The sequence below is a fragment of the Passer domesticus genome, chromosome 7, assembly GCF_036417665.1.
Source record: "Passer domesticus isolate bPasDom1 chromosome 7, bPasDom1.hap1, whole genome shotgun sequence".
Lineage (NCBI taxonomy): Eukaryota > Metazoa > Chordata > Aves > Passeriformes > Passeridae > Passer > Passer domesticus.
The window spans coordinates 52,049,392-52,076,311 of record NC_087480.1 but is presented as its reverse complement, the minus strand read 5'-3'; the positions used below and the strand labels follow the sequence as shown (position 1 = coordinate 52,076,311).

General features: G+C 43.4%; 1 protein-coding gene across 16 annotated transcripts in view; it reads right to left on the bottom strand.

The window, feature by feature from the left end:
* The window catches only part of PTPRF (protein tyrosine phosphatase receptor type F), a 375,635-nt gene that overhangs the window by 82,932 nt on the left and 265,783 nt on the right, over nt 1-26,920 (bottom strand). For 9 of the 16 annotated variants that reach the window (XM_064428625.1, XM_064428623.1, XM_064428629.1 and 6 more), the window contains exons 6-8: nt 23,369-23,557; nt 15,831-15,848; nt 7,026-7,136 (exon numbers count right to left, since the gene is read on the bottom strand). In XM_064428625.1, the coding sequence (XP_064284695.1) occupies nt 7,026-7,136; nt 15,831-15,848; nt 23,369-23,557 (318 nt within the window). The remainder of the gene's footprint in view (nt 1-7,025; nt 7,137-15,830; nt 15,849-23,368; nt 23,558-26,920) is intronic. The other 7 variants (XM_064428627.1, XM_064428631.1, XM_064428630.1 and 4 more) reach the window with 1 other exon arrangement.

The following is a 26,920-nucleotide window of genomic DNA, read 5'->3' as shown; positions in this document are numbered from 1 at the left end:
CAATAAAAACCAGTAGCAGGCTATTTTGGAACAGCTGTAAAGCAAGAGGGCAGAAAGTTCTCTCTGCTGTTCCCTTAGTTAAAGCTTAAACAGCTGCTGCTTTATCTGAGGTAAATCTGATAAATGGTAAATTGGAAGTTTCATCTCCTTACAGGTTCCATTCACATGATCCCGTGTCTCCAGTTCTCTATCCATGTCACTCCTAAGGTAAAAAGCACGTTTTATCAATGGCTTCTCGGCTTTTTTACAGAACAAATGACTGAGCAGTAAATATCATCTGCCTCCCCACCACTCAGGGATAGAAGCAGAGGATTTAAGCCTGGGGTTACGCAGAGTATCCCCCTGCAGAACACCATGGCTCACTAGGCACACCACTGCTTCCTCATGAACCTGAGCTGCCTGGCAGCTAAGCTGAACATGCCAGTCTAAGTGCAAGTGAAGTCACAGCAGAGAAGCCATCAGAGGATACTAAACTCTAGAAGGTAAAAACAGGGCTCCATTTGAGATCCAAGCTGAAACAGCAAAGAAGCAAAGAGCAAGGCCATATCAGACACATGTCTGCCAGTCCTGACTGTCAGATGGCTCTCATGATCTACAGGCAGAAATTCCTATGCCGACTGAATTTGGCTTTTACTCTGCCACAGATGTGCTTGTGTGTGCAGCAGCAGCAATACTCCAACCACAGCAGCTTGTTGCAGAAAGAATGAATTTGGATTTATGGGGGGCTCTGCTTTTGAATAGTCTTGGTCATTAGTGACCCGAACCAAGGCAGGGGGCTGTGGCCAGAATATGAATACACAGGTCTAAGAGTTTAGATCACTAGCTCAGACAAAGGAACACATTTCCAAAGCTTTTCAAAATGGGAAGCCAATACTTCCCTGAAAGCATCAAGAAAGTTCATTATCCCAACTGGTATTGCAATTCTACTGGAACTGCCAGCATCTGTCCTGTGTGAAAACCCTCTGGCGCTATGCAAGGCATTAATATAAAGGCCAACCCATACACTTTGGAATCCAAAAGACAGAGAGGTTAACAAAAACCCAGAGGGGGATGAACCTGTTCCTGCTTATCTCCAAAAGCACATCTTGTGTCTCAAGGATTCCACATAAATCAAATTTTGTCCTTTACAGCTTTTAGTGGTATAGAGGAACAAAAGGCCAGATTGTCTTTTTTACGCCAGATTACATGAGAATAAGACAACCTTCCATTATATCCGATGAACAATGTTCTCATGCCACAGTGATGAGTATATTCCATCCTAGAGAGACAGACAGGATGCTCAGGGTGCCCAACCATCCTTTCCCCATTCATAGTGCACACACATGCATGCATGAATTCAATTATGAGCAGAAAATCTCAGAGCACCAGAGACGTATTTCTTAGTCCTTTGTGCAAGTGGATATGGAAGAGGAGGAAATGGACATTTAGTTGGCAGAGATATGCAGGCCTAATTGTTCCACAGATGTCTGTGCAGGTCATGTGGGGAGGAGGGGAAGGAGGCTTTCAAGTTCATTTCTGTGTTGCATTATCATACACTGAGCCACCAGTCACTCTCCTATTTTCCATAAAGATCATTTTACAAATAATAAGACTTGAGCCTTGCAATGCACTTTGAACCATCAAAGGACTTTGCAAGGAACAAAATTGTTAAGCTTATTTAGTTGAGTTCTACAAAGCACACTGGAATCTTTAGATGGAATGTGCTAGCTGAAGGACAAAGGACTATTATTTATTAAACCATGGTCATTACAGCATAGTAGAATGCTCACAGAAACACACTGATGGTGAACACACTTCCTTGCCAGGAGAAAATATGACAAAAATATTCATAGTAATATTTGGGGAGGAGAAAACTTGTCAGAAGCCTCCCTGTGCTTCTCTGGCTCTGAAGCTGACAGCACCACGAGCCACAGTGCCGCTGTCACATGTGGCACAGCCCTGGCTGTGCTGGCCCCAGCCTGCTCACAACCACCAAGAGCACCTGCCCACACTACAGCTGCTCCGACGTGGGTCACAGCAGCACGGCCACAGCTGCAGCCTGCAGAAGCACCGGGGCAGAGGAAATGAAAACAAAAGTACTGAAATCCCATAAACAGGAGTGCACTTCCTTCAGCAGTGTCACTGGTCTCTGCTGCACTGCAGCCTTATCCCGAGGGCAGGACTGTGCAGGGACACAGGGACATGGTGGCCCCTCAGCCACGGCCTCCTCGGCCATGTGGCAGCTGCTGAGGGCTCCGCTCTGCGGCCTCTACCGCAGCCTGCCTTTGCTTCTTCTGATGGGCAGCAGGCAGGGTCATCCAGCCTGATTCAACTGCTGCTTCGTGTTTCCTGTCATCCAGGCATCTCCCTCACAAGTCTCTCTGGTCTCTGCTTGCCTGTGATCACTGCCAGGCCCTCAAGCACTGGCAGTGCCCCTCTCCGGTCAAGTATTGTCACCCTCGTCAACCCTGAGGAGAGGCAGGTTTAACAGAGCACACTGCCAGAAGTGTGCATACAGCTGGGCTGTAAACAAACGAATTCCCTTGTTATTTAGCTATTTTTCAGACATCTCCAGTTTTGGTTGCTGACTGTTCAACCACTGTCCTCAGCTTTTGCTCTTCTCCTGGCAATAGCCTTGAGCTTTGACTGCTGTTGCTATTTTAGCTGCTTTAATATTACATAAGCAGAAAATGTTCTTTTTAAAGGCGTCAAGTCTTCTTGCTCCAGGCCCGTGTCAGTCATTCAGAATTATTATTATTTACACAAGGTCCCTGCTGCAGTAAGTATCATATAGCCACAAGTAGCCATTTCAGTGAGCTCCCTCCGTGTCTGAGCCTAAGCTACTGCCAAGTTCTCAAGGGTAAAACCCTGCAGAGGCCAGAGAATTGCTGCTAGGGACAGAGCAGCAATCCGAATTTCATTTTGGGTGATGGCTCCTTGGTAAAATTTGGCAAATAAAATTGCAGACTCCAAGCAGGGTTCCCTACTGCCAAATGAAATACTAGCCTGGCCTTTCAAAAAGCAGATCAAGAAAGCAAAGGTTTTTGTAGTAATACCATTTCTATTTACTGCAGTCTGATTTACTAGTTTGCCATCTGGGGACAAAGGAGATAATTCAGTTTTAAATGGGGCTTTTTTTTTTTTTTAAAGCAACTGTGCAGCTCCTTCTCTACAGTATGTGTAACACTTTGGGCTAGAGAACTCATTGCATTTGCCCCACTGGGATGTGCCTTGAAGGCCTGAAAAGCAGCACTTAAAAAGAGAAAACTGGGCAGCAGATTTCTCATTTGATGTCAAGTATGCAGCCAGGGCTCCTGTAAGTACTATTCTAATACCACTGGCATTGGTTGCTGCTGCAAGGAGCACTGGGGACCACTTGCAGTGAATTCACAGTGTATTCTTACATACAGTCTTCCTACTCATCTGCTTCCTGTATAGAGACAGGAAAGAGTAGAAAACCCCTTTATACAGGGAAAGAGGAAAATAACAGTGCATCTAATGTGGGGTGCACCACACAGGCCACCAGCTTCCTAGGCATTTCGTAGGACAAGACTTGTGACTGAAAATTCTTCTCTTGGTGCAGATGTCCCTGAAGCTGTAGGCAAATGAAAAGTGAAATGTGTTCCTAAAAACTCAATAATATAGGTGAATCAGTGCAATTACACTATACTCCCAGAGAGCATGACAAAACGACATCAACTTTTTTTTTCCATACTAGGTCCAATCTGCCTTCTACTCTTAAATCAATTTCTTAAATATCTTGAATCAACATCTTGGATCTCTTGCTTCTAAATTAGACAGCAAACTCTCTGGATTAGAGGAATCACATCTTCCATGTTTCTATTTCCTTCCCTTCTCCCTGCAGCACCACCAAGTCCCAAATCTAATCATTGTTAAAATATACTGTGGTAGATGTAACCATGGACCACAAAAGGATGATTGTTTCTTCATAGTGGTAATGATAACATCCAGACCAGCACTGGCAAACATGCTTGTGGTTAAAGGCATGGGTAGGAATATGCCACTGTGCTCCCTTCAAAGCCCCTGCTAAGGTCCAGATAGCCACCCTGCCCTGGCATGCTCCCTGCCCTTGCTTTCACCTTGCTCTTGCTCCTCTGATGGTCTGGATGTTTTGGGCCACCCTCCAGCAGTGGGAGGCAGTCAGCTCCCAGTGCTGATTCCAGCCCCTTCCCAGCTCAGCAGCTGCAGCCAGATAGACCCATCAGTCCAGAAGCAGAAGGCTTATGAGGATTGCTTTCCAGCACACTTAGTAAGATGAAAATAATAGCTCCAAGGAAAATGCATCCATTTTCCTTTACAAATCCCTGGTGTGGAAATGTTTTAACTTTTAATGAAGTCCATCTGTGCAGAAGTGCTGGCTCTAAAGGATTTACAGAGACAAGACACTGGTGTAGCCTGCTACTTCCTCCTCCTGTTTTTCCATTGATATAGAAAGCCCTGAGCAGTGCCCAGATACTCCTTCTCAGCACCCAGTCTCTTCCTTTGTTAGCATGAAAAGTATAAAGATGCTAATGAGCCTGTGCTTTCTAACACAGCCCACTCACAAAGGATTACCTGGGAGGCTAGGAAAGGGGAGAATATGATCAAAAACATAAATCCCAAGAGTCAAGAGACAAACAAACATTTGAACTATTAGAAAAGCAATAGGCTGTAAATGAGAGCAGGCAAAAGCAGTCCCAAGAACTACACAGACTGGAAATTAGTGCTCCTGCTCAGCACTCAGCCATGCTTCCCAAGGAAGTGGACGATTGCCTGAGTATTCATGAGGTCAATCATTATAAAACCACCAAGCAGTGGCAGTGCAGATTTAATTTCCACTGTAATTTAGCATTAATTAATGTCCCCTCTAGTAAACATGCAGGAACTTTCTAAAGATCCTACTACAAGTCATTGATGTGTCTAATGACAATACTGTAGGACCATCACAAAAAGAAAAAATCAGGAATTTCTATCCTGCAACCCAGACCTGAGAAAGTAAGATATTTCTATTTCTTTCCTTGCAGTAAAGAAATAATATACTGTTCTCGGTTTGAGTAACTTTTTGAACTCTTTAACTAATGTAGTAACAATAAGACCTGTTTTTTTTGTAGAACATTTGCTATCAGAAACTGTAAGCAAAATACCATCTAGGACCTAGTATGCACAGGAAATATAATCTGATAGCATCATCATAATTTATGGGATGTCATGTCTTAAATATACAGAAAGACTTTATCAGGATCATCTAAGTTGGAGATTCACATTGTAAAGATTATGTGCAAGAAAAGGCTTGCTCCAAACATTTATGTGTAAAAAAGGGGACAGTTAACAGCAAAACGTATGTCAGAGAACATGCTTTTGTTGGTGAACATGGGGATCCTCTCACATGTGCAGACCACCTACAGCCCATGCTTAGCCCCAGCAAGACAGATGAACCTTGCTGAGCACAAGCCAAGTGTGAAATCCAGTACACTCCTCAGTCCTCCGGGATTCATTTGCTAAACAAAGAGCGTTCATTAGTAAGAAATCGTAAAGTTGTTAAGAAGAGGCTTTTCTACCTCTTGAAGCTTTTGTGCCTCTTTCAGCCACATGTCTATAGAAAATAGAACATTGACAGTCTGAGCATGTCACAGGAAGCAAAAGCATCCCAAATACTGCAGCAATACAGCTGGATATCCACACAAACCTATGCAAGAACAGCCAACCTGGTAACTAGAATCCTTTCTCTCAGAGAGCAAAGGGTCAATCTGGGATGAATTTTATTACAGCTTGCCTGGAAAATGAAATTGCAAGAATACAGGGAATTTAAAATCATCCATAAATACATTGTGAGAGTGAAATGAATGATTCCACTGCACAGATATAGCTTCATCTTCTGAATATGCTTAATTGGATACTTCAGTCTTCCAAAGACTCTTATAATCCAAATTAGGCTGCAAAATAAAAAAGCAGTCCCCCATAATAAGCAACAAAAACAATGCCAGAAGCCACCCCTAGAAGCAAACACACAGCATGAGAAGACTTTATCATTCTCATGTCCTCTTTCCATACTAACCTATGCATATACAGCCTTAAGATTGTATTTTCTTTCTTTAAATCAGAGGAAGGAAGAAATGAATATGAGATTTTATTATTAGTCTGTTGATTTACTACATGGAAATAAAATCTGGTTCTAACTTCCTAATAAGCACCAGCACAAGAATGTTCTTTCTTTTCTTGGGAAAACCCATAACTACATTTCCCAGGGGTTCCTGACCAATGACTCTGGTTCTACAGAGTTTCATATGAAGCAGCATTTTTTTTTCTTGCTGAAATTAACAGAAAGTGTACAGGGAATTTAGCACTTGTTTCTCTCCAAGCTAATTCAAACACCTTTAATATAGAGCAACAAAACTGCCAGGAGACTATCCTAATATAAAACCTAGTTATTTTGGTATGTTGAAAACAGTTCTAAATTGGCAACATAGCATAACCATTAGAAAAATTGCCTTACATGAATTGTGGCTAATTTCCAGCAGGTTCCCAGTATGAGCCATTAATACCCTAAGGCTCAATCATTGATGCATATAAGATGGATTAGGACAACTCCAAAAAACTGTTCCATTTTTAAAGGTACACATTCCAAAGCAGAGGCCTAAATACTGGCTCAGTATAGCTGAGCACTTCTGGCTGGTCAGAGCATGACCAGTTTTAGACTACTCCACCAAAGGTTAGTTTATACTGAAACGATTAAGCCACACCTTGATCCCAATCAAGGTAACTATGACACAGAAGTTAAGGAGCTCAAGAGAGAAAGGAATTCCCATTCTGCTCATGTTTCAGTATTTTACATAACACCACATAAACAGCAAAAACAGATTTGCTTTGTGAGTCAAACACAACGTAGATCAAAGATATCATTGAACTTAACTTGCTGGTTTTTGAACAAAAGGCCCGATCACACAAGTGTAATCAGGGCAGAAGGCAGGGAACTTCTCCTTTCACTGAAAATCACAGAGCTTTTAGGAAGGAGGAGAATGACCTCCTTGGGTGGAAGCTGCTCTTACCTCGAACATAAAGGTTGGCTGGGGCAGAGTAGCGGGTTCCTGCGCTGTTGGTTGCAACACATTCATATTTGCCTTGGTCTGACTCCTCACTGTTCTCTATTTGCAGAGCTCCTGTACACAAACAAGATGAAACAAACAATTCAGGTTATGGCAAATCTGGTAATCAGACCAACAGCCTCTGAAAAGGAAGGCCATGCCCCACACTTTTAAGGTATCCTCCTGGATAAATATTTCACGATGTTCCCTGGACCCATAAGATACCAGCATGCAGCCAAAGGTACCCAGTTTGCCGTTAGAAACTTGTGAAATTGATCATTGTTATTTTTCTAATGCGCAGGGAACAAATTACTGATTTATTTCTAACCATCCCAACCACTTCTATTTTTTTTCTTCAATAAAGGAAGAAAACATACACATACACACATATTAATTACAGCTTCATATGAGACTCCTGCCTAATAAAAGGATCTTTAATAAGTCTTTAATCAAAACAGGCAAACACAAAGCACACTTAACTGTAGCTGTTTCTTATCTGATCCACACAAAGCCTAGCAAACACTCAACAAATTATGACCTTCCTGCAGAAATTGGCAGAGTCCCATCCTTCCCACCTCAGCACTCTTCCTTGGTGATGTCTCAAAAAGACAGCTCTTTTTGAGAAAACACTTTGCCTTTCATCAACTTTTTTCTGTTAATGCTCTCTCCGTATGTTTTCAGATTTCATCATATACAATATAAAAACATTAGAAAGTTAGTCTGAGACAGGAAAGATACCCACCAATGCAATACACCCACATGGCTGCACGGTGCTCATGTGAAGGCCACCCTCCCTTTGTTCCAGCAGTGCCTGCTCCCCCAGCTTTGGGTCAGGAACAGCTGTTTATCCCAGGCTGCACACTTCTTGGGATATGATTTGATCCCATCCCCAAAGTGCCAAATGCATGAGGCCTCATGTAAATAATGGCAGTAATTGTGAGGGCACACAGAGTAGCAATTTACATGGGGAACCTGCACACTGATGCGGAAGTGAGCGATGGTCTAAGCTGGTTTTCTCTCAATCTACTCAGCATATTTCACTACTGTCCAGCAGCACTCAGCCTGGGAGCCTGGCCTTTCATCCAAATTCGTGCCCAGCACAGATGACTGCACAACTGGTCACATCTAAACTCCCTTAACTGGGCTCCATACGCAGACTAAAAGATGGAGATACAGAGAAAGAAAGAAGCAGGATGCATATGACAGCAACCTGGCACTGCAGCAGTGTGTGGCCTCTGGCCAGACACTGAAGTGGCTGCTGCTCAGCCTGCTTTCCCCAGGCATTGTGGGAATAATTTTTTAAGTGCCTCCAAGTGCTCAGATTCTGCTGGTTAGTATTGCCTGCAAGAAGGGAACTCTGCTCACAAACCATATACCAAACTAAAAAATGTTAACCCCTTTGCTTGTAATGATCTGAACTCATTTCTGCCCGCCACGGTTGAAAATGACCACTGAGAGCTGCACTGAGAATAGCTGTGAAATTGCCTTCTCCCTTCTTGCTGGTTCAAGCTGCAGAGGTCAAACTCAGTTTTTCTTATCATCAGAACAGAAGAAAAACTAATGTGAATCAACCACTGCCACCTACATTATTTAGAAGGATAAATTGAGACTGTAGCATAAGCCTATATGTCATGGGGAAAAATGAACTTCCCTGGGTTCTGCCATATAATAAAAATGATGTACAGAGCCCTCCCTATTGTTGCATTAGTGCTGGAAATGAGGCTTCAGCTAGACAGAGAAAGCTCGTTTGCAAAAAGTCTTTCCACCTACTAACAAAAGGACCTGCCAGCTTGCCTGGCCACAGCACTCTCTGGACACCCGCAGGCTGAAGCCTACAGAACTCTGCTGAGTTGATTCAAGGAAAAACAGTGAATTTCTACATCCTGTCCGGGAAAAACATCTTCAAGCAGACAGCAGCATGATAGGCAGTGGAGCAGGACAAAGTTTGCCAGCATTGACATGATACAGAGAATCAGAGAATCTAGAAATGGAAAAGACCTATTAGGTTACCTTGCGCATCCCTAGGGGCCAGGGCAGGATAGTTCCCTGCTCTAAATGTACTTGTCTTGTGTCCAATTCCATTTAAAATGTGCCAAGTGATAGGTCTTTCACCACTTCCTCAAGGAATTGATGCCACTGCCTGGTTATGCTCTCTGTCAGGAAGATTTTCTCAGAACTCACCATATATTACCCCCCTTTGTAATTTCTGCTCATCATTCCTTGGGCATGCATGTGCTGCAGAGCTCATTCCAAGTGCTTCCATCAAGCTTGTCTGTGAAAAGCTGTCTGTTGCAAAATATACCCAAGCTTAATAAAAAACCCAACTGGTTGGGCTGGAAGCAGAGCCAGCTTCAAGTGATAGTAGTGTCTGCCTAGAAAAAAAGTAAGATCCCTAGATAATTCTGCCATAAACATATGACCCTTTTAGCCATTTAATACATATCACTGGTATTTTTTTACCCTTTACACTCGTGATCACCATGCCTCTTTAAATGTCAATCAAACTGTGTTTTCATCTTCAGGGACCTCAATAGTGGAAAGAAAAAAGAGAATGAAGAAAATGAGGGGAGTTTCAAAAGAAATGCTGTTATTGCCTGTCAACACGGACCAATTTCTAGAATGATACTATAAACATGCAACGTGTCAGCAACTGCCTACAAACTGCTCAGGGACATTGGGCAAGGGACTCCGGGTTTGTCTGGGTTGGCACAACTATTGAGATTATGGTGTGTCAGGAGGAAGACAAGAACCCAGAGCAGAAGGAAGTTAACACAAACCTTTCATATGGAACAGAAAGAAAACAGGTCCTGCAATAAATCATCATTAGAGAAACATACAGATCCTGCAGCATAACTGACAGCCAGCAGAAACTGGAAGGATCATGGTAAACTGATTACAGTCAGCAGGGCTGTGGGGGGTTTCTTGAAGGACAACCTACAGCTAAGTGATGGATCCAGGAAAGTGTAGGGTGTCTCAGAGTACAAAGATTTATGAATAAAGTTTAAAAGCTCAGACATTTCTGGAATCAGAAAGCTGGAGGCAGACATGCATCTGAGACTTGGGAAAAAACTTCCTATGAAATGTTCTCAGCCCTAGTTCAGTGATCCCAGAGAAAGAAAGACATCTCTTGGAGGGTTCATGTCTAGGCTGGACAGGACACATGGAGTATAGGAAAGTTAAGAGCTGAGTTCTGAGTAGCATGTTTTTCTGAAATTCATGGAAGCTGCATCCAAAGACGCTCAAAAGTGCAATGAATTCTTTGCCTTGACAAGTGCAAAGGATCTGATTTCTATTCCTAGCCCTGTCAGCATCTCATAATCTTCTGCGCCTCTGCAAAAGGCTAGAAAGGCTGATTTACTTTTATTCATTACTTTGGGATTTATGTTGCATAAGTTGCTGAGTGAGGTCTCGTTCACACAGGATGTTACTGCAGACTTCTCACATGGACTCCCCCAGTGCTCCCGTGCCAGGTGCCTTGTTCCCATTTGTGTGGCTGAGTCCTGACGTGCAATCAGACAGCAGGGCTTTGGTGGATGCATGAGGACCATCTACCACCAGGACATGCATACAAGCACACAGAGGAGCAGTGAACAGCTTGCTTGGGAGCTTGGGGGACTCAGCAGCAGCACGTGCACATCACAGTGAAACCTGTCCCTGCTGAGCGCCACTTGACCCCCACTGCTCCTCTGCAGCAGGGCTCCAGACGAAGAGGGGAACAATTCCTCACCACACTGCTGTGTCATGTCAGTCTTGCTTGTGCCTCAGACCTTCTCCTGATAACACATCTCAGCTTATCAGAAAGCTGACAGCTCCTGAGAAAAACCCCTGGCTGCTCTCCCGTGCCAGGAAGAACGGTGACAAGGCAGAGTTTTCTAGGGCTGAGGGCAGGAGTCAGCCCTGCTGACTGACAAGTATTCCTTACTTTATATTCCTTATTCCTCTTTACTCTATGCTGGTATCTCCTTGCCAGCCTCTCCTTTCCTCTCCTAGCTTTTCTTTTGCTCTATAACTTGGGCACAGACAACAGCCCCGTTAGCAGCTTTCCAAGATACTTATCTATTCAAATATACTTGTGCTGAGGCAGAATCATTAGTTGCAGTGACAGTGGTTAAAAGAAGCATTTAAAAAGTGCCCTGCACAGAGAAAGCATGGGGAAGGCAGATCCTGATAAGAGACAATTTTTGGCAGTGCTGGGTACTGTTGTGCCATGGAGGGCTTGTCACTCTCTTCTCCAGGTGACAACCCAAATGTAAAAGGCTCTGAGCTGCCATACAAGTTGATCTCTCTGAAATCCTGCTCTGTAGCTCACTGGGAGTTTGTGCTCTCTTCTGCCAGAGAGCACCACATGGAGCCAAACACCAGAGCTCCTGGGGCAACTCTTTTCTTCACCAGTTCAGGTTGGAGCTCCATCCCCAGCAGTGGGAACAGCTCTTTTTCTCTACCAGGGCATTCACAGGCTCAGTCCTCTGGGCTCACAACCGGGGACTGACTTTTTGCCCGGGTTATAAAACCAGACATAGAACTAAATGTTCCTCTAAGCACCCAAGAGTCAGAGAAACCAGGCTGCAGACACAGCACTCATCTAAGGAAAGGACTTGCAATGCAGATGCAATGAAGCCAGCTACCTGACCAGGGTCCTTCAGCAAAGGGGCAAATTTAGCCCATCTGCACACTAGAGCACATGGCTATCCTAAAACCCTCCCTTTTCTTTCCCCCTGCTTCCCATCAGCTTCCTTCACAAAAATACTACCTGCCTTCTCCTCCAGCAGTATTTTTAGAACCCTCTTCAGCCAGTTCCCTCTTCAACAAGTGCTCAGATATGGGTCTCAATCCCTTTTGCTAAAAATTTCCTCCTAGGGAAGGAGAATTTCTCTAATAAAATCCAGAGAGCTGTGCAGTAGGGTCAGAGACAACCCCAGACCAAATAAGGACTCATAAATGTGAATATGGTGGACAAAGAAACAATGTGAAGCCCTGACAATAGGAGAGTTGGATGCTGACATCCTGGCTGCTGCCCGAGATAACAAACACTTGCTGTGGGAGCTGTGAAAAAACACCAAACCATGTGAGAGTCACTAAAAATGAAAATAAGCATTTCCCATATTCACTATTTTTGGTAATTTATAACAGCAGCATCTCCCAGCTGTTCTAGAGGATTGTACCTAGCCTCCACAAGCTACTGGCACTGCCAAATATGCAAAACAAGGTAACTACAAATGTATTTTCATTGTTAGTGTTCATTATGGTTATTATGCCTGCGAGGACGGGGATTGGCATACAAGGGGCCTGTTCTGGATGGCAGCACTGCTGAGAAATCACTCTTCTGAGCACCAGAGGCAGCTGCTGATAGTACCTGACTGCTGCCAGGAGCTGGACTCAGGCAGAGAGGGAGGAAAGGAGACCCAACAGTCTCAGCAGCACGAGGACTCCTCTTAGACAGGAGAGTTTCAGGATGCTCTGATCCCTCACTAGCAAGTACAGGGAATCTCGGGGGACTCTGCCTCAGAAGCAAAACTACAGCACTGTCAAAAGCACAGTAACACCTCTGTGTACTTCTAAAGGGACATGAGTCAATCTAAATGTGACAGTAAGAAAAATGGCATTACAAGCATTTCCAGCACTACCCCACCCAGCCTGACACTTCTCCTGCAAGCAGATCTCATTTTAAAATTGCTTTCCTTTTGCTTTCTTTTGGTGACTGGAAAAGCTCAAGAAACAGGAAGAAAATCCTATAATACACAAAGTACAACCAAATGTACAAACACATCCTCAAAAAGAGACAGCAAAATTCTTTTAGCTTCCTCTAATCTCTTTGGATAGCTTTACGCTCCAGCTCGCAGGATAGCGTTGAAATAATGGAGCTATATTTAAACCAGTTCACTTGGGACTGGAAAAGGTTTAGCTACAGCTATACAGAAGTTGGTGCGGGTGTTTACCTGGCTTCCCAGACAGCTTCTGACACCCAAGTGAGCTGATCTAAAGTTAATTCAGACAGACCTCTGCTACGCTGACGTCTGCAAGGAAGAAATACTCTTATGTATAGGAACCTCTGATATTTCCTGTGGTGACAGAAAAGTAACAAATAAATCTGACTGGAAAGGGATAATGCCTGAGATGATGATATTTCTTTACCTCCTCATGTGTATCCAATCTAGTGCCTGCTCAGTCCAGCACCCACTAGAAACACAGCTGCATTCTCTCTCTCTTACAGCCCAGAGCAGGAAAATGCAGCCAGGTTTCACAAAGGGTTGAGTGAGTTAAATTGCAGAGAAATGCTGGAAAGGAACATCTTACATTCTACTTTCAAAATATAACTTGCTTAAACACGGATTTGCTGATACTATCTGTGGGTCACCTTAAGAAGCCAGCTCTTGCCTAATCTGACAGGCATTCGCCAGCTCTGTGTCTTTCAGATGAACAAACAGTGATTTCAAGATTAAATTACTATCTGGGGCAGTCCCAGAGGGGTAAAGAGTGAAGCTACAAATGGAAATTCTGAATTATGGATGGGAGTTCCTCCAATTTAAGGGAAGCCAGAGATGTCTTGGGCAGAAAGGACCAAATATGTGTGGATAAGGTCAAAAGAGTTTGTTTAAAGATAAAAATCTCTTCATGTTTGGAGGGGTGCCTGGTAGAATATCTCAGGTCATCCTCTCTCTAACCACATGCTGTTCCCTCCAGGTGGGTTTGCCGCTGCTCTGACAGAAATGTCTTGGATACCATCCCAAGAACTCCAGACACACAACTCCTAGCGACACAGTCACAGCAGCAATGAAATCACACCAAAACCACCCCTTCCCCCCAACCATTATTACCAAAAGGGTTCATTCAGAGTAATTAGTTCACCCTTCCTTTCAGACCAAATTAATGGATTCCAAAGCATCAAACTTACCTTAATGAGGAACAAGAGTGCAGCTGGGTATAGAACATGGCAGAACAGTCACTTCTACATGGACACAACCTCACCATCATAAAAGCACTTTCATCTAATCTGTCGTTATCTTTAGAAATTCAATGACCTCCATTTTAAATAAAAGGCATCAGGCTGACAGAAATCCTCTAGGAGAAGCCAGAGATCAGCACGTGGCTTCTGTTTGCTCTCACAGAAATGTCATATTTGACATTCAAACAGGACACATATATTTTAAATAATGTCAAGAACACTCTTAAAATACCTCATCAGGACTCAAACGGGGGTGGGAAGGGGGTGGGGGTGCGGGAAACGTATGTTTTATGAAATGGATGGTTCTTTTCACAGAGATGCCACCGGTTCCCAAGCAGGACGTATGGAACATCCATGTGGTTCTGGTGCTGAGTCACTAATGTCATCAGCTAGGACGGGCATGCAGCAAAGCATGTGGGGAGGCCCTGGGATGGCTGCACACTCAGCGTGCTCGGCCGGGAGCTCAGAGCGGATGGCGAGTTAGCATTCCATCTGTCACTTCATTTCAGCATTTGCAGTAGAAATAGGAGATGAAGAAATAGTTTTAAGGAGTTTGTAACATCACAGCTGTCAATCTCCAGTGTTCCAAAGGGAGGATGACAGATACGTAAGCCCATTCATATAAAAATAAGGTTTGCAGTCTTCTTCCCTGACCCAGATTTGCTACAAAGGCAACGTAATGCAAATACGTAACAAACACCAATTCACATTTACTCTAAAATCACTTAACAGGAGCTGAAAACATTAACCCCCAGCAACAGAACCAGTTCCAAGAGTAAGATTATTAACTTCCAGCAGTGATTCAGGGAAAAGGGTGAGGAAAAGGGACAAGGGGAAATCTGAACAAACGAGGTTGTGTTGATTTATAGGTAGTAGTCATTCTGTCAAGAAATCCAGAGGTCAATCAAGAGGGGTAACCAAAATCACAAGAGAATTCAGGAGGGCCTTATCACATAACGCTGATTAACACGCTAAAGTTAATCTAAAGAGACAGCTTTGAGTGTTTGGGCTAGAAAAAACAACACTCCAATTGGGAAGTCATTACTGGTGCACACAGGCTGTGAAAACTACTACAGGGACTGTGCACCAGAGTGGGCTGGGCTGTCAAACCAGGGCTGGGTTTAATTAATGAGGGCTTAAACAGCCAGACATGCTTCTGATTTATCCATTTAAAACAAACCTTAATGATGCAAAACAACATCAGAATGTCCATCTCAGAAAGGGGGGGTCTGGGTCAGTGGTTCTCCACTATGCCATCACTTTTGAGGGTGAGTGCACTTAAAAGAGAAACATGAGGAACACAAAGGTGCCTCTTATCCCAGAGTCACATTTGCTCAACCTTTCAAGAATTTTTCTCCTTCCATTTAGAGTTTCATGACCATCAGCAGCAGCACAGATGAATTTGACTATTCTCTTGTGAAAATGTTACCTCCATACACTTACACCAAAGCAATCCATCTAAAACCCTCAAGACACAAGACCTCAGAAGGTCACAACTGTGTGGGAAGTACAGAGACTTTCAGGAGCTGCAAGAGATGTCAACTCTCCTGTGGTGGAGGCCTGGGAGCATTTCCCAAACTTTTGCAAACTTTCCGTTGAATAACCCCCTTTCAACAGTGCAAAATTGCAATGGATGAGTCTACAAGAAATCACGCTGAAACCCAACTGAAATAAACACACTAGTGGGAGAGTGCAGATGAGTGAGAGCACTGGCAGAGTTAGGGCTGAGAGTAAAAGCTGGAGATGAGAAACACCGGAGGAGAAGGGACAAGGCAGACAGGAGATGGAGTGACGTGACAACTGGAGGCACATTTCAGCATTCTTACCTCTGATCGGTGTACCACCTGGTGAGGTAATTTGAATGCAAATAAGATTAGAGAGAAGCATTAGTACAAAGAGGAAAGGAAGAAAATTATAACTAAAAAGCAGAAAGTTTTTTTTAAGCTAGAATTCGTATTAGCGCGACAGGAATAAACAAAAAGAAACTGATGTGCAATAAAAGTCAGAGTGACACTCTCAGGAGGTTAGTAAAGCTTATTGCTTTCAGGAGTGCAGCATCCAGCCCTGCATCTTGCCATTAAAACCCCCACCCTCATGAACAGGGGCCAAACTAAGCTGCCAAGGTGGCACTGCTGGCTGGCCTCACCACTTGCATTCACCCACACCACTGTTCAAGCAGTTGAGATGGAGGACACTTCGGGGAGATGGTGCAGTGCCCCTTCATTCCTCATACAGAACAAGGAGGGGTGTCCTGGGGCTGTGTGACTGTGCGTGTGCTGGGCAGGAGGGGTGGAAAGCACATGGTTGCGGGCACTCAGTGCAATTTGGCTTTGAGGTTAGAATGACCAGTGGGACAAAATCTGCTCACTTAAAGACATTAAACTAAAAGGAAAGTGTAATTAATCAGTTTTGAGTCATTCTCCACATTCGCATAACCCTTGCATTGGGTTCCCTCTGGCAAAGAAATTGGTGTCATGCAGAATTAACTTTACATACAGAAATATTTGGAAATGAAGTGGTTTCTGGTAATGCAACAATGGTACGCTAGCCAGACCTCTGTTGTTCCTGTCTAATTTGGATGTCAGCAGAAGAAAGGAATCCCTACCCTCTTTATAAGGCACTGGAGATAATTTTACATGCTGTAATGAAGAGTATCTTATAAGGAGGGCTTCTCTGGGAGTAAGGTTAAATTATCCTGTTGCAATAATCTTTAAAGGTTCATTTTATGAGGTCAAGGTATTTATCAAGTAGAGGCTCCACTGGTCAGTGTCTTGAGTTCAGTGTACAATCAATACTGAAGCATGATGGAGAAGCTCCAGCTGGGCAAATTGGCAGGGAACCCTTCTAATCCCCATTTTTGTCCCCTTGGTCTTAATTTGCACATATGAAGGCTGTTAGTATAAGGGAGAGATTCATGCAAATTTAATCTGTAGGCAGTTCATGGTATGTGTTGGTTTTATGCAGATTTGTAGGATCTGAATACCAAGCACTTACCAAAGAAAACTGAGGAGTTTAAACAGACAGAAAAATAGGGTTAAACAGGACACAGTGTGTCAAATCATGTTCAGTGTATTAATAAATACCAGTATGCATACAAGAGTGTCGTGTATCTCAGATTTACAGCTCATTCCATTATCCACAACAATGATCACCCAATGGGAAAGAAAGACAGAAAAGAATTTCTGTAAATACAAAGAAGGCATATTTTAAGCACATTTAACTTGCCTCTTAAAAAGTAATTACAATATTTATATTTATTCTTTTTCTTTTCTAACTACCCTTCCTTTAGGCAGAGTCCCTTTTTTTGAAGCAGGAGAGCAACTCAAACTACTCATTTTAGCATTTTCCTCTGCCAAGATGACATTATCCCATTTTAACTTTATGTCTCGTTATATTTTCTGATGCCTTCTATCCAGAGATGACTGAAGCATCAGAAAAAATCTTGCAGAGCCTGAAGTTATGGGTAATCTCTCTCTTGGAATAATAATTTGCTTCTTACTTATGTATCTTAGTAACTACTGCTACCATTAACAGAACAATTATACCCAAAGATATCTGCATGGAATAGCACAGCCATGGAAAACAGGGTTATTTCTCTTTGCCTGTTTGGAAAGTTTGCCAAGTGATAGTTTTGCCCTGTTTGGTCTAGGGCACTCCAGCTCTGGTGCACTGTGTGTCCCTCACCCCACCCCATTCCTTCCCATTTTCAGAGTTAAGAAAGGCATCACCACCATGTGTCACTTCCCATGGGAATGCTGCAACAACTCTGAGTACAAGCCCAAGGGGCCGAAAACATTACTTCCTTATCTCTCATCTGCTGAAATAGGGTTTGTTGCTCTGTCCTAGAACTGAAAAGATTTGCAGGAAATCTTTTTATCTACTCCCTGCAGAGGCTCAACCCTTTCTATATTATGCAATTGTCTGTACAGAGCTCTAGAAGCAACTGCATACTTGAAGCAGATTCCCTAAAACGTTAAATGTGGCCAGCTAATTTTTTTCATGAGTTAAATCCCAATCCTCCTGGCTTCTGAATGCAATCCAACCCTTGTGAGAGCAACACAGAGACTTGCTGTATTTACTGCAGTGTTTGTTCAATGTTTCACCTTTGCAAAGTTAAGACATTCACTTTTCAGAGGACACCGTTTACAGAGTGTGCACAAGGCTTTTCAGTTGGACCCCAAATTTCCTTATCCAGAAGGAGCAAACTGAAGTTTCCCTTTATTCTTCACATCATATGATGATTCATTTCTGGCTGTTGTCCTTTTAGGGTGTCCCTCAGAGGGACAAATCACAGCACACAGGCCACAGAATGCCAACGTAAGAGAGTCCATCAAGTGATGAAGATGCCATCACTCAAATGGTTACAGAGGCCAACTTGTGCCCTGTGATCACCAGGCTGCTTTATGCAAAGGGCACCCCAAGATCAAACTTCCAACCCAACTCCTTGTGTTTGAATGGTTTGAAACATTTATAAGGAAGGAGAGTGTACTTTCTCTTCATGATACCAGACACTGAGAAACACTCCCCACATTCACCTCAGTCCGGAATGAGTGCTGGCCCTGATATTCTCCGTGTACTGGAAGCATCCAGTCAGACACCCAAAGCAAGGAAAAACATAGGATGATACACTGGAAAACCCCCTGGGGGTTATTTGTGTCAGTATTTCCCAGTGTGGAGAAATTCTGTTGGAGAAGGGACTTCACTCTGATGACAAACTCACCACAGGCTTACTGACATACCACTTCCTTGTAGGAACCTAAACTGCCAAAAAATCACTCCAAAGCAACATCAGCAGAGAAACCAAGGCTCGTGCTAGCTGCAGCTGAGCACTAGAGCAGTGTAACAATGAATCCCAGAGAACTCTTGACAGTGCTTTTGGCTACTTCCTAGCATAGGTTATGGGGAAATTCTTTTCAGAAGTGAAAGACTATTTGCCACCAGATGCCACTGGCAGTCTGAAAGTACTCCACAATTGCTGTGTGCACCTCACACAGCAACACACAGGTGTGCAGTAAGGTTCTTCCAGGAGACAAAATTTCAGGTGTCAACTGGTTGCTGTTGGCCACTATATTGCTTCAACCTTTTTCCAGTCAGTCCTTTCTGAGAGAGCATCCATCTTGTGTGGGTTCTCTGATCATTTTGGATAAAACCACCCAATCTCCATTTGTTTATGCTGTCCTTACATCTTGTCCCAAATCAATGCTTATCTGATATCTGGACTCAAAGTTGTACCCAGCTAAGAGCTGAACATCTGCTGGATACTGACTGCTGGGTATTACCAGTGAAGCAGGATATGGACATCATGGCCACTTCACTGGGACAAAGAGGCACCACCTCTTTCTGCATGCTGGGTGTTCCTTTTGCTTCCAAGTAAGTCGTGTTTCTACTGATAGGATCACGCCTAAATGAAAATGCTTGCTGGTAACTCTGAGAGCCCAAATGCAGCAAGGTGATATGGTGAGCCAGCTCCCCATGCTTCTGTGTTAGAGGCACCTGCACTTTTCCAGAGAGTGACTGAAGTCACCTGCAGAGTCCTCTCTAATACTTTACTTGCAGTTAATTGTCTGAAAGTTGCACTAGGATCTAGGGCATGGTTCTGTAACTGAGTTAATTGAAAGTGATTAAAAGAGAATGATACTTTTTGTAATACCAAATTCTCTACTAGATGAAAGATAATGCTTTCTGAATTTCTGCTGTTTGCTTACATGGCAAAAACTTATGTTAACAGTCAGAATAGCTATTTATTCTAATTTGACATTTTGTTCATAGGTTTTCTGAAGAGCAAGGTAGAAGAGCAATTCTTCAGCTATGAAAATCACTGGAGACATTCAAGAGCTTTGAGAGTATGAATTCCATCTGAGTTGCTTTGAAGTCCTTTAGGAGGTTCTGATCCAGGAATCTGTACAGAAGAACTGTAAAGCATCAGCACAATCTGATCTATATGAGAGAACTTCCACCATATCATTAACTGATTTTAAAACATGGTTAGAGGTGCATTGACTCTGGCTGCCAGAACTCATGTGTGTCATCACTTGCAACACTACAGAGCCTGGACAGTTTTAAAATCAGTTCAGCCAAACAAATTTTAAATGTGTTAGCATGCTGGGGAGGTTTCTCAGCCCAGAGCTGGCCTTAGATCCTGTGTCACTGACTGAGAGGCAATGAGTGAAGCTACACACCCCGGGGGGAGAACAGGGAGTTGTCCTGAGTCACTGCACGTTCAGAACAGCAGCCTCCCCACAAGAGCTGGGAACTATCAGCAAGATGAACAAGGGAGAATTTGCTACAGCCAGCATGAGTCAGAGACCTTGCTTTTGCCTTGATCTAGGAAAACAGAGATGAAACCCTGTATTTATTTGTGTTCTCATCTCTATAGCTGTTAGCCTAACATATACTTGCAAAACTACCCAAGAACTGGGTTTAAAATATAATTAAGCATTACTTGGGAAGAAAAACCTAAGCAATGGTAAGAAATAGTTAAAAAGCCCTCCAAATACAGAGTTATGCTGTCAGAAGGTGTAACAGGAAAAGTGCATATGCACATATATATATATATATAAAATTACTAAATGAGGGAGAGTAGGATACAAGGCAGAATTATAAACTGTCCATTTGCTCCTGACAAAGACACCAGTTTGCTGGGGTTAAAAAAGCCTATGATGGTGGCTTGGATGTCTCAAACCACAAACTCTAGTACCTTGATAGAAGATGAACAGAACTCTAGAAACTGATGTTCAGAGCCCCCTGGGGCACATGATCTGACTGCATGCAAGTTCAAAGACCTGCCTGAAGCCCCCAGAGCACTGCCAGCCAACACAACTGTGAGTGTCAGAAGAGAGCACCTTTCCCAAACAGGCTGCTTCTTTATCCCTAACTATTTATACCACACTAGGAGCCTGAAGCAACAGAATCATCCCTCAACCCCCTCTCTACATCAGACTCCAAAGCTGCTTTGACCTTGGTGACCTATATTTCGTACATGTGAATACTAATATATGGTGTACTCATTGAAGGTCGGACACTATATACACAGTATTGGGCTCACAATGTGCTGCAGCTATTTTAACTATATTACATCTGTCTCGCTTTTATTGGGTTTTAATTAAATGAAATTAAATGAGCGTATATTTAGATTGAGATAGTATAAACTGACATTCATGCAGATATGCCAGCCTGACTATAAGATATGATCTTAATGGAGCAGAGACTTTGCAAACTATTAAACTCTACCATATAATGAGGTATCTATTTAAATACTCTTTTCTTAGAAAAGCAACTCTGCCCAACTATGGTGTAGTGTTGGAGAGTTCAATTAACACCTTGCAGAATGAATGGGAAACTGCCCAAGACATCACATTGCTGATACAGGGTGCTGCAGTCACCTAAGTGGGACTCAGGCACTTCAAAGTGCAGGCTCTACTTTATGTCCATTACAAATATAGGGAAAAAACCCACAAATGCAAACAGGGCTTGAATCTCTGGCCCACGAAAAGCTGCAAACTTCATGCTCCCCACTCATGCCAGGGTGGAGTAGAGCCTTGGTGAATCTTGGCATCATAGCACCAGATCCCTGAAAACATAACTTCAAACTCATATTTGGAAGTCTCTTGCACTGAACTGTAGAAACTTCCCATACTACATTAGAGAGCTAATCAATTTCTTTTGTGAGTCTGAGGATGTGTGTTGCTCATTGATTTCTAAAAGGTTCCCTTGACACCTCCCTTGGTAATTACTGTGTCTTCCACAAGCAGCCAGCTCTAGAGTTTGAATCCCAGGTGAAATATTCAATTGAGATGTTGCTGAAGAACAGCGAATAGGAATCAGAACTTGTACACCATGACAGGCTTTACTAGTTTGTTTTTAAACTTTCTATCTCACCAAACTTGTGAAGCAGCTGGTAGAGAGGCAGCCAAGTGCCTGTGAAAAGGAGGCTGGAGAACTTACAGCAAGTGCATCAGAGGCTGCCTTGCTGCTCATTTATGGTAATTTCTGATGCTGATTTAGTCAGCTACGAAGTGAAACACATCCATGTGCACTTTCCTACTGCTGCTTCCTAAAGCTTCTCAGAATAATTAACAAGTGTGATATTTTCTTCCAGCACAAACAGATCAAGATTAAACCATGCTGTGGGGGAGATAAGCTAAAGGTCACTGGGAAATTTCATAAACTATAAATGCATTAGTATAATTAGCATTCACTGGTACATCAAGGTGGGATCAGGAGTGTCAGGCTGGGTTCTATTTTTGCTAAGAGTGATGTCTCACTTACCCACTCCTCCAAGTACAAACCTACTTATCATCCAAGCATCATCAAATGTATGCAGAAGGCTCCTGCTATGGAGAAACATTTCAAGATGTTCACCTTGGTTAGAAGATGGTGATTCCCTGGCAGCAGCACTCGTAACAAATAGCTTTTGAGTGCCCAGAGATAATCATGGCCAAGCAAGGCAGTTTGCTTCATATTTAAGCATGAGACCTCTCCAGAACAAAGTTGTTCCAGCTCTGGTCTCTTCTGTACTTTGTGTAGGGCACTGGAGGCTTTTTCCTCCAGACTAAAGCTGCTGTGTAGTTGTGCTGTGCCTTGTTAAACAGCCACTCTAATTCACACTGTGGAGCTCCACTTCATCAGTGAATAAAGCAATGTTTTATTTTCTTTAATTCTCTAATGGGCTTTACAGTCCTGGGAGACTGAACAGTGCAGTAGAAAAACAAGAATTCCTTGCTAAAATGAGTGCATTCTTAGCCACTCCCAAGAAATAACCATTTGTATTTCAAAAGCTAGTATTTGGCTTGTCGCACAAAAGAATCAAAAAGAAAAGGTGTATTTCAAAACTGTGTCCACCTTCATTTGAAATCCACAGAATTGCTGCTTTTTGGATTTTTCTTTATGCTTGTGGTCACATAGTAAGGATGGCAATGAGCTCAAAGGAAAGCAGAGCATTGTCTTGCAGAGTCTGTGAAAGGAGTAAAGTTGCATATGACCATTGATTGTAAAATCTCAACCAGTATCTCATTATCCTGATTTGCACTCTGCTCCTATTAAAAACACCTGAGACCCACTGAGTTGGTAGTGAAATGAGCCTGCCAAGGATTTGGGGCAATATCAAGACAGACTACCAAAGAAGATATCCAGGTGATGTTCCAAAAGGCATGTCCACTCTAACAGACATTTTAACAAGCCATGATATCCTGCCAGAGAGGATCAGCTCCAAAAACTGTTTTTACATCATAAAAGAAACAAGCTCAGAGCAAACTGACATTTGGGTTTAGAATTGCATTTCAGGGAAAATATAACAGCAGCATGTAAAGAGAAAAGGGAGGAAGAGTGAGGAGGCTGGGAAGGCTTACTTGCTTCGCTACCTTACCCGAGCGGAGTTGCTTGATTCGCCCGTTGCTGGTGGCAGTGTCCACGGGCAGGAAGTCCTTGAACCAGGAGATTTCGGGATCAGGGTTACCACTGGCAGCACAGAGCATCGTGGCTGTGCGGGCCTTTTCCACCACCTTCAGCTGCGGGCCCATGTCAATGGTTGGGAAGCCAGCTGGGAGGTGGTCTTCTGCAAGAGGAAAAAACACACAAGGTTAAAGAGAAACACTCCAGCCTAGCAGTGGGATACAGTTGCAGTGACAGCAGTGCCACCCTACAGCATCTGTGCCTCTGCTGGAAAACAGCAGCCTGACTTCCCTACTGAGAAGGTTATCAAGCCCTTAAAGCACATTAGGCTCTGTAATGAGCATTCATTACACCAATAGAAGCTTCCACTAAATTTAACTCCATTTAAATCAATTGCCTTGGGAAACGTTCATAATTTTCATTGATATGTAAGCTCCATTGTTGTTAATAATTCAGTAAAAGCAGGTATTTGACTTTTTGTAGGAGGACTGCGTTGAAGATAACAGACAAACATAAAGCCAAATAGTTTGAGGCATCTTGAAAAACAACAACTAAACAATAAAATCCCTTAGAAAGGTCCAGAGAGGCCCTCCCCCTTTTTTTTTTCTTTTGGACTAGCATCATTCTGTCACATTGGTAGGATAGACTGCAAATTTCTTCCTCATGCCTCCAAATCTGATTCTGAAGGCTTTTAGAAACTAATGAATGTAAAGCTAATGAGCCACACTCTGCTCATGAGCCGCCTGGCCAGACTGTGCTGTGGCAAGCTCCTGGAGCATTTGCTGGGCTGTAGAAAGCAACAGAGACATGCAAGAAATGGCCAGTGCATGCTCTGGCATGGCTTACTACAATACTGTGAAACAAAGCACCCCCCTTAACCGCTGAAATCATTCATACAGTAGGTAGAAAAACAGTTAATTGGGTTTGTTGCTGCAGAGCACGCTCAGGTAGGCTGGGTGGAATACATTAGGCAGCCTTCACTGATAAGCCAAGGCATGCTCCAACATCATCATTCAATAGCAGCTGCAGAACTGAGCTCACTTATTCATTCTGTGGCAAGATGTACTGTACTCTGCTAAGCCTGAACTGCAATCAAAAGAACATACTTTCGTAGAAAAAAAGAACTTGAAGAACATTAAGAAGCTTTTAAAGCACCAGAAACTCAATTATTTTCAGCATGTTCCTTTTTTCCCTGTTTTAAGGAACCTTAAGCAAACTTCTTTGGCAAATCCGATTCTGCAAGGCTTCCAGCCCACTGCAGTGTTTAAACAAACAAGACCTTAGCATCTTCCCAAGTCCCAGAGGAGTCTGAACATGCTGCAATCTGATTTTTCCTGCTATCACTGCACATCTGTACTCCTCACAGGAAGATACCAGCAATAGGTCACCTCAGGTGCTTCCTTCTACCTCTCCTGCCACACCTGCAGCATGAACATGGCCTGTGGTAGCAAATCTGGCATATGTCTACCTAAGATCTCTAGAGAATTCCCAAACCCTTGACTGCACATCAAGACTGTAGCACAAGGCAACAGCTGCTAGAAACAAAAAAATGCCTGGGAATATAGTTGAGAGTGAAGCATTCAAAGTTTTCTACAAGAAAAAAAGGTTCCTGATGTTTATTAAAAGTACAAACTGTATTTTGTCTCCCAGATCGACCTCCTGAGAACCTCTCTCATCATGAGCAAACATAAATGGAATTATTTTTTTTTAAATGAAAGGTACTATGAAATTTAGTTCCTTTTAAATTTGCTCTCCATTGATTTTCAGAGACAAAAGGTACATAGAGCTTAACTGGAATGACACCAGCACCAGCATTCAATAGCAAGCAACAGAAGCACTCAATACTGAGCAACCACAATGTATACTCCTACATGGCTGAAAAGAAACAAAAGGGTACACACAGAAGTACAACATGGTACAGACTTAAAAGCAAAGGAAGAGACAGAAAAAACAGTAAATAATGATAGTCCCTTGGATTAAGGAAGGCCAAGTTTGCCTACAGTGCAGCACCTTGCCGTTTAGGGTATTGAAAACAGATGTTTACTCTGGGGAGGCTGAAACCCTGAAGTGAGCTAATCTAATCACCACAATTACCATTGACAATCTTTTCTGGTTTGCACAAGATTTTACAAGGAATGCACTGAGCTAAGTATCATCCAGTTAACTTCGTCCAAAGTCTGTGTAGAGGCTTAGCACATAGCTAAAAGCAAACCTGAAATAAAGCAGCATTTGTACATGAAATCTCTTTCCTGTCTGCAATGATCCCTGACCACAGACAGGAGAAAGACCAGAGAGTCCTTCACAGTGTCTGATCCACAGGTACACGACCAGTCTGCTGCACTGGAGTGACTGTTCAATCAAAATTAGCAGTTTGTGATGAGCCACAGGCCAGTAGAATTACACCATCTAACCTTGACTTCACAGAGCACAACAGAGAGACACTGATTACAAACAGCCAGCAGCAAAGCTGCCTCTGCTGTACTAGAACTCTTGGCTCAAGCCTTTTCTGCACTCTGAAGTTAAATACAACGCTGCTCCCACACCATCCAACCCCTGCAAGACCAAGTCATTAAAGAGCGCAGGTTAGAACACTGGGCACTCATCAGCTGAACAAAGGGACACAGCATCATCACCACCAGGTGATGATCCTCAGTACCCACTCTCCACACCATGCTGGACACAGACAAGCACAGCCAGCCATGCAAAGTTCATGCAGTGCACAGTCTTTTCCCTCTTAACTAAATACAAGCCCCAAAACTCTTGTGGCAAATGACAGTAGTAGAGAAATGGTGCATCCTTCATAGTCAGAGCCACTGCACATTTCCTGGGCTAGCACTAGTACTGGTACAGCCCAGTTTCTGTGCATGCCTGCATCTACCAAGCAAGGACTTGCCTGATCCCTGGTCAATCAAACACAGAGGCAGCACTGGTGTTTAAGAGCAGCAGTGTGATTCCAGGAGGCTGCAGTCCCAGGTCACATCATTGTGTGATGAGATGCCTAGGGAAATCTGACAGCTGGTCTCTGGTGACACCTCAGACACCCAGAGGCTGGAGTTCACTGGCTGTCAGTTCCGTGGTAGCTTCAGGGAACGTGTGCAGGGACAAGCTCAGAACATCTGGGGATACAGCTCAAGAGGAGAACAAGCACCTTCTCCAGAGGTGGTCCAAGGTATCCCTGTACCATCATGAAATGGGGAACCTCAACCACTCCAGGTCTCCCCTGTATTATGTGGCTCTGGCAGGCGCCCAAAACCCTCCTGAAAAAGAGTGGCTTTAGAGAAAACCTGAGCTGGTCAGACCGCAGGGCACAGCCCAGAACAAGCCCACACCTGCCCCATGTCAGCAACGCTCCTGTGGAGATAACAGGGAGGGCTTCGTTCCAGCCGGGCTTGGCGCTGCTGACTTCACTGGGACAGCAAGGGATGTGTCTGGGTTCAAACACTACAGACCATGATAGGAGTTCAGAGCTGCTCTTGCCGTGCCTTGCCCTCAGGCAAAAGTCTAATCTGGGTATAATTATGAGGCT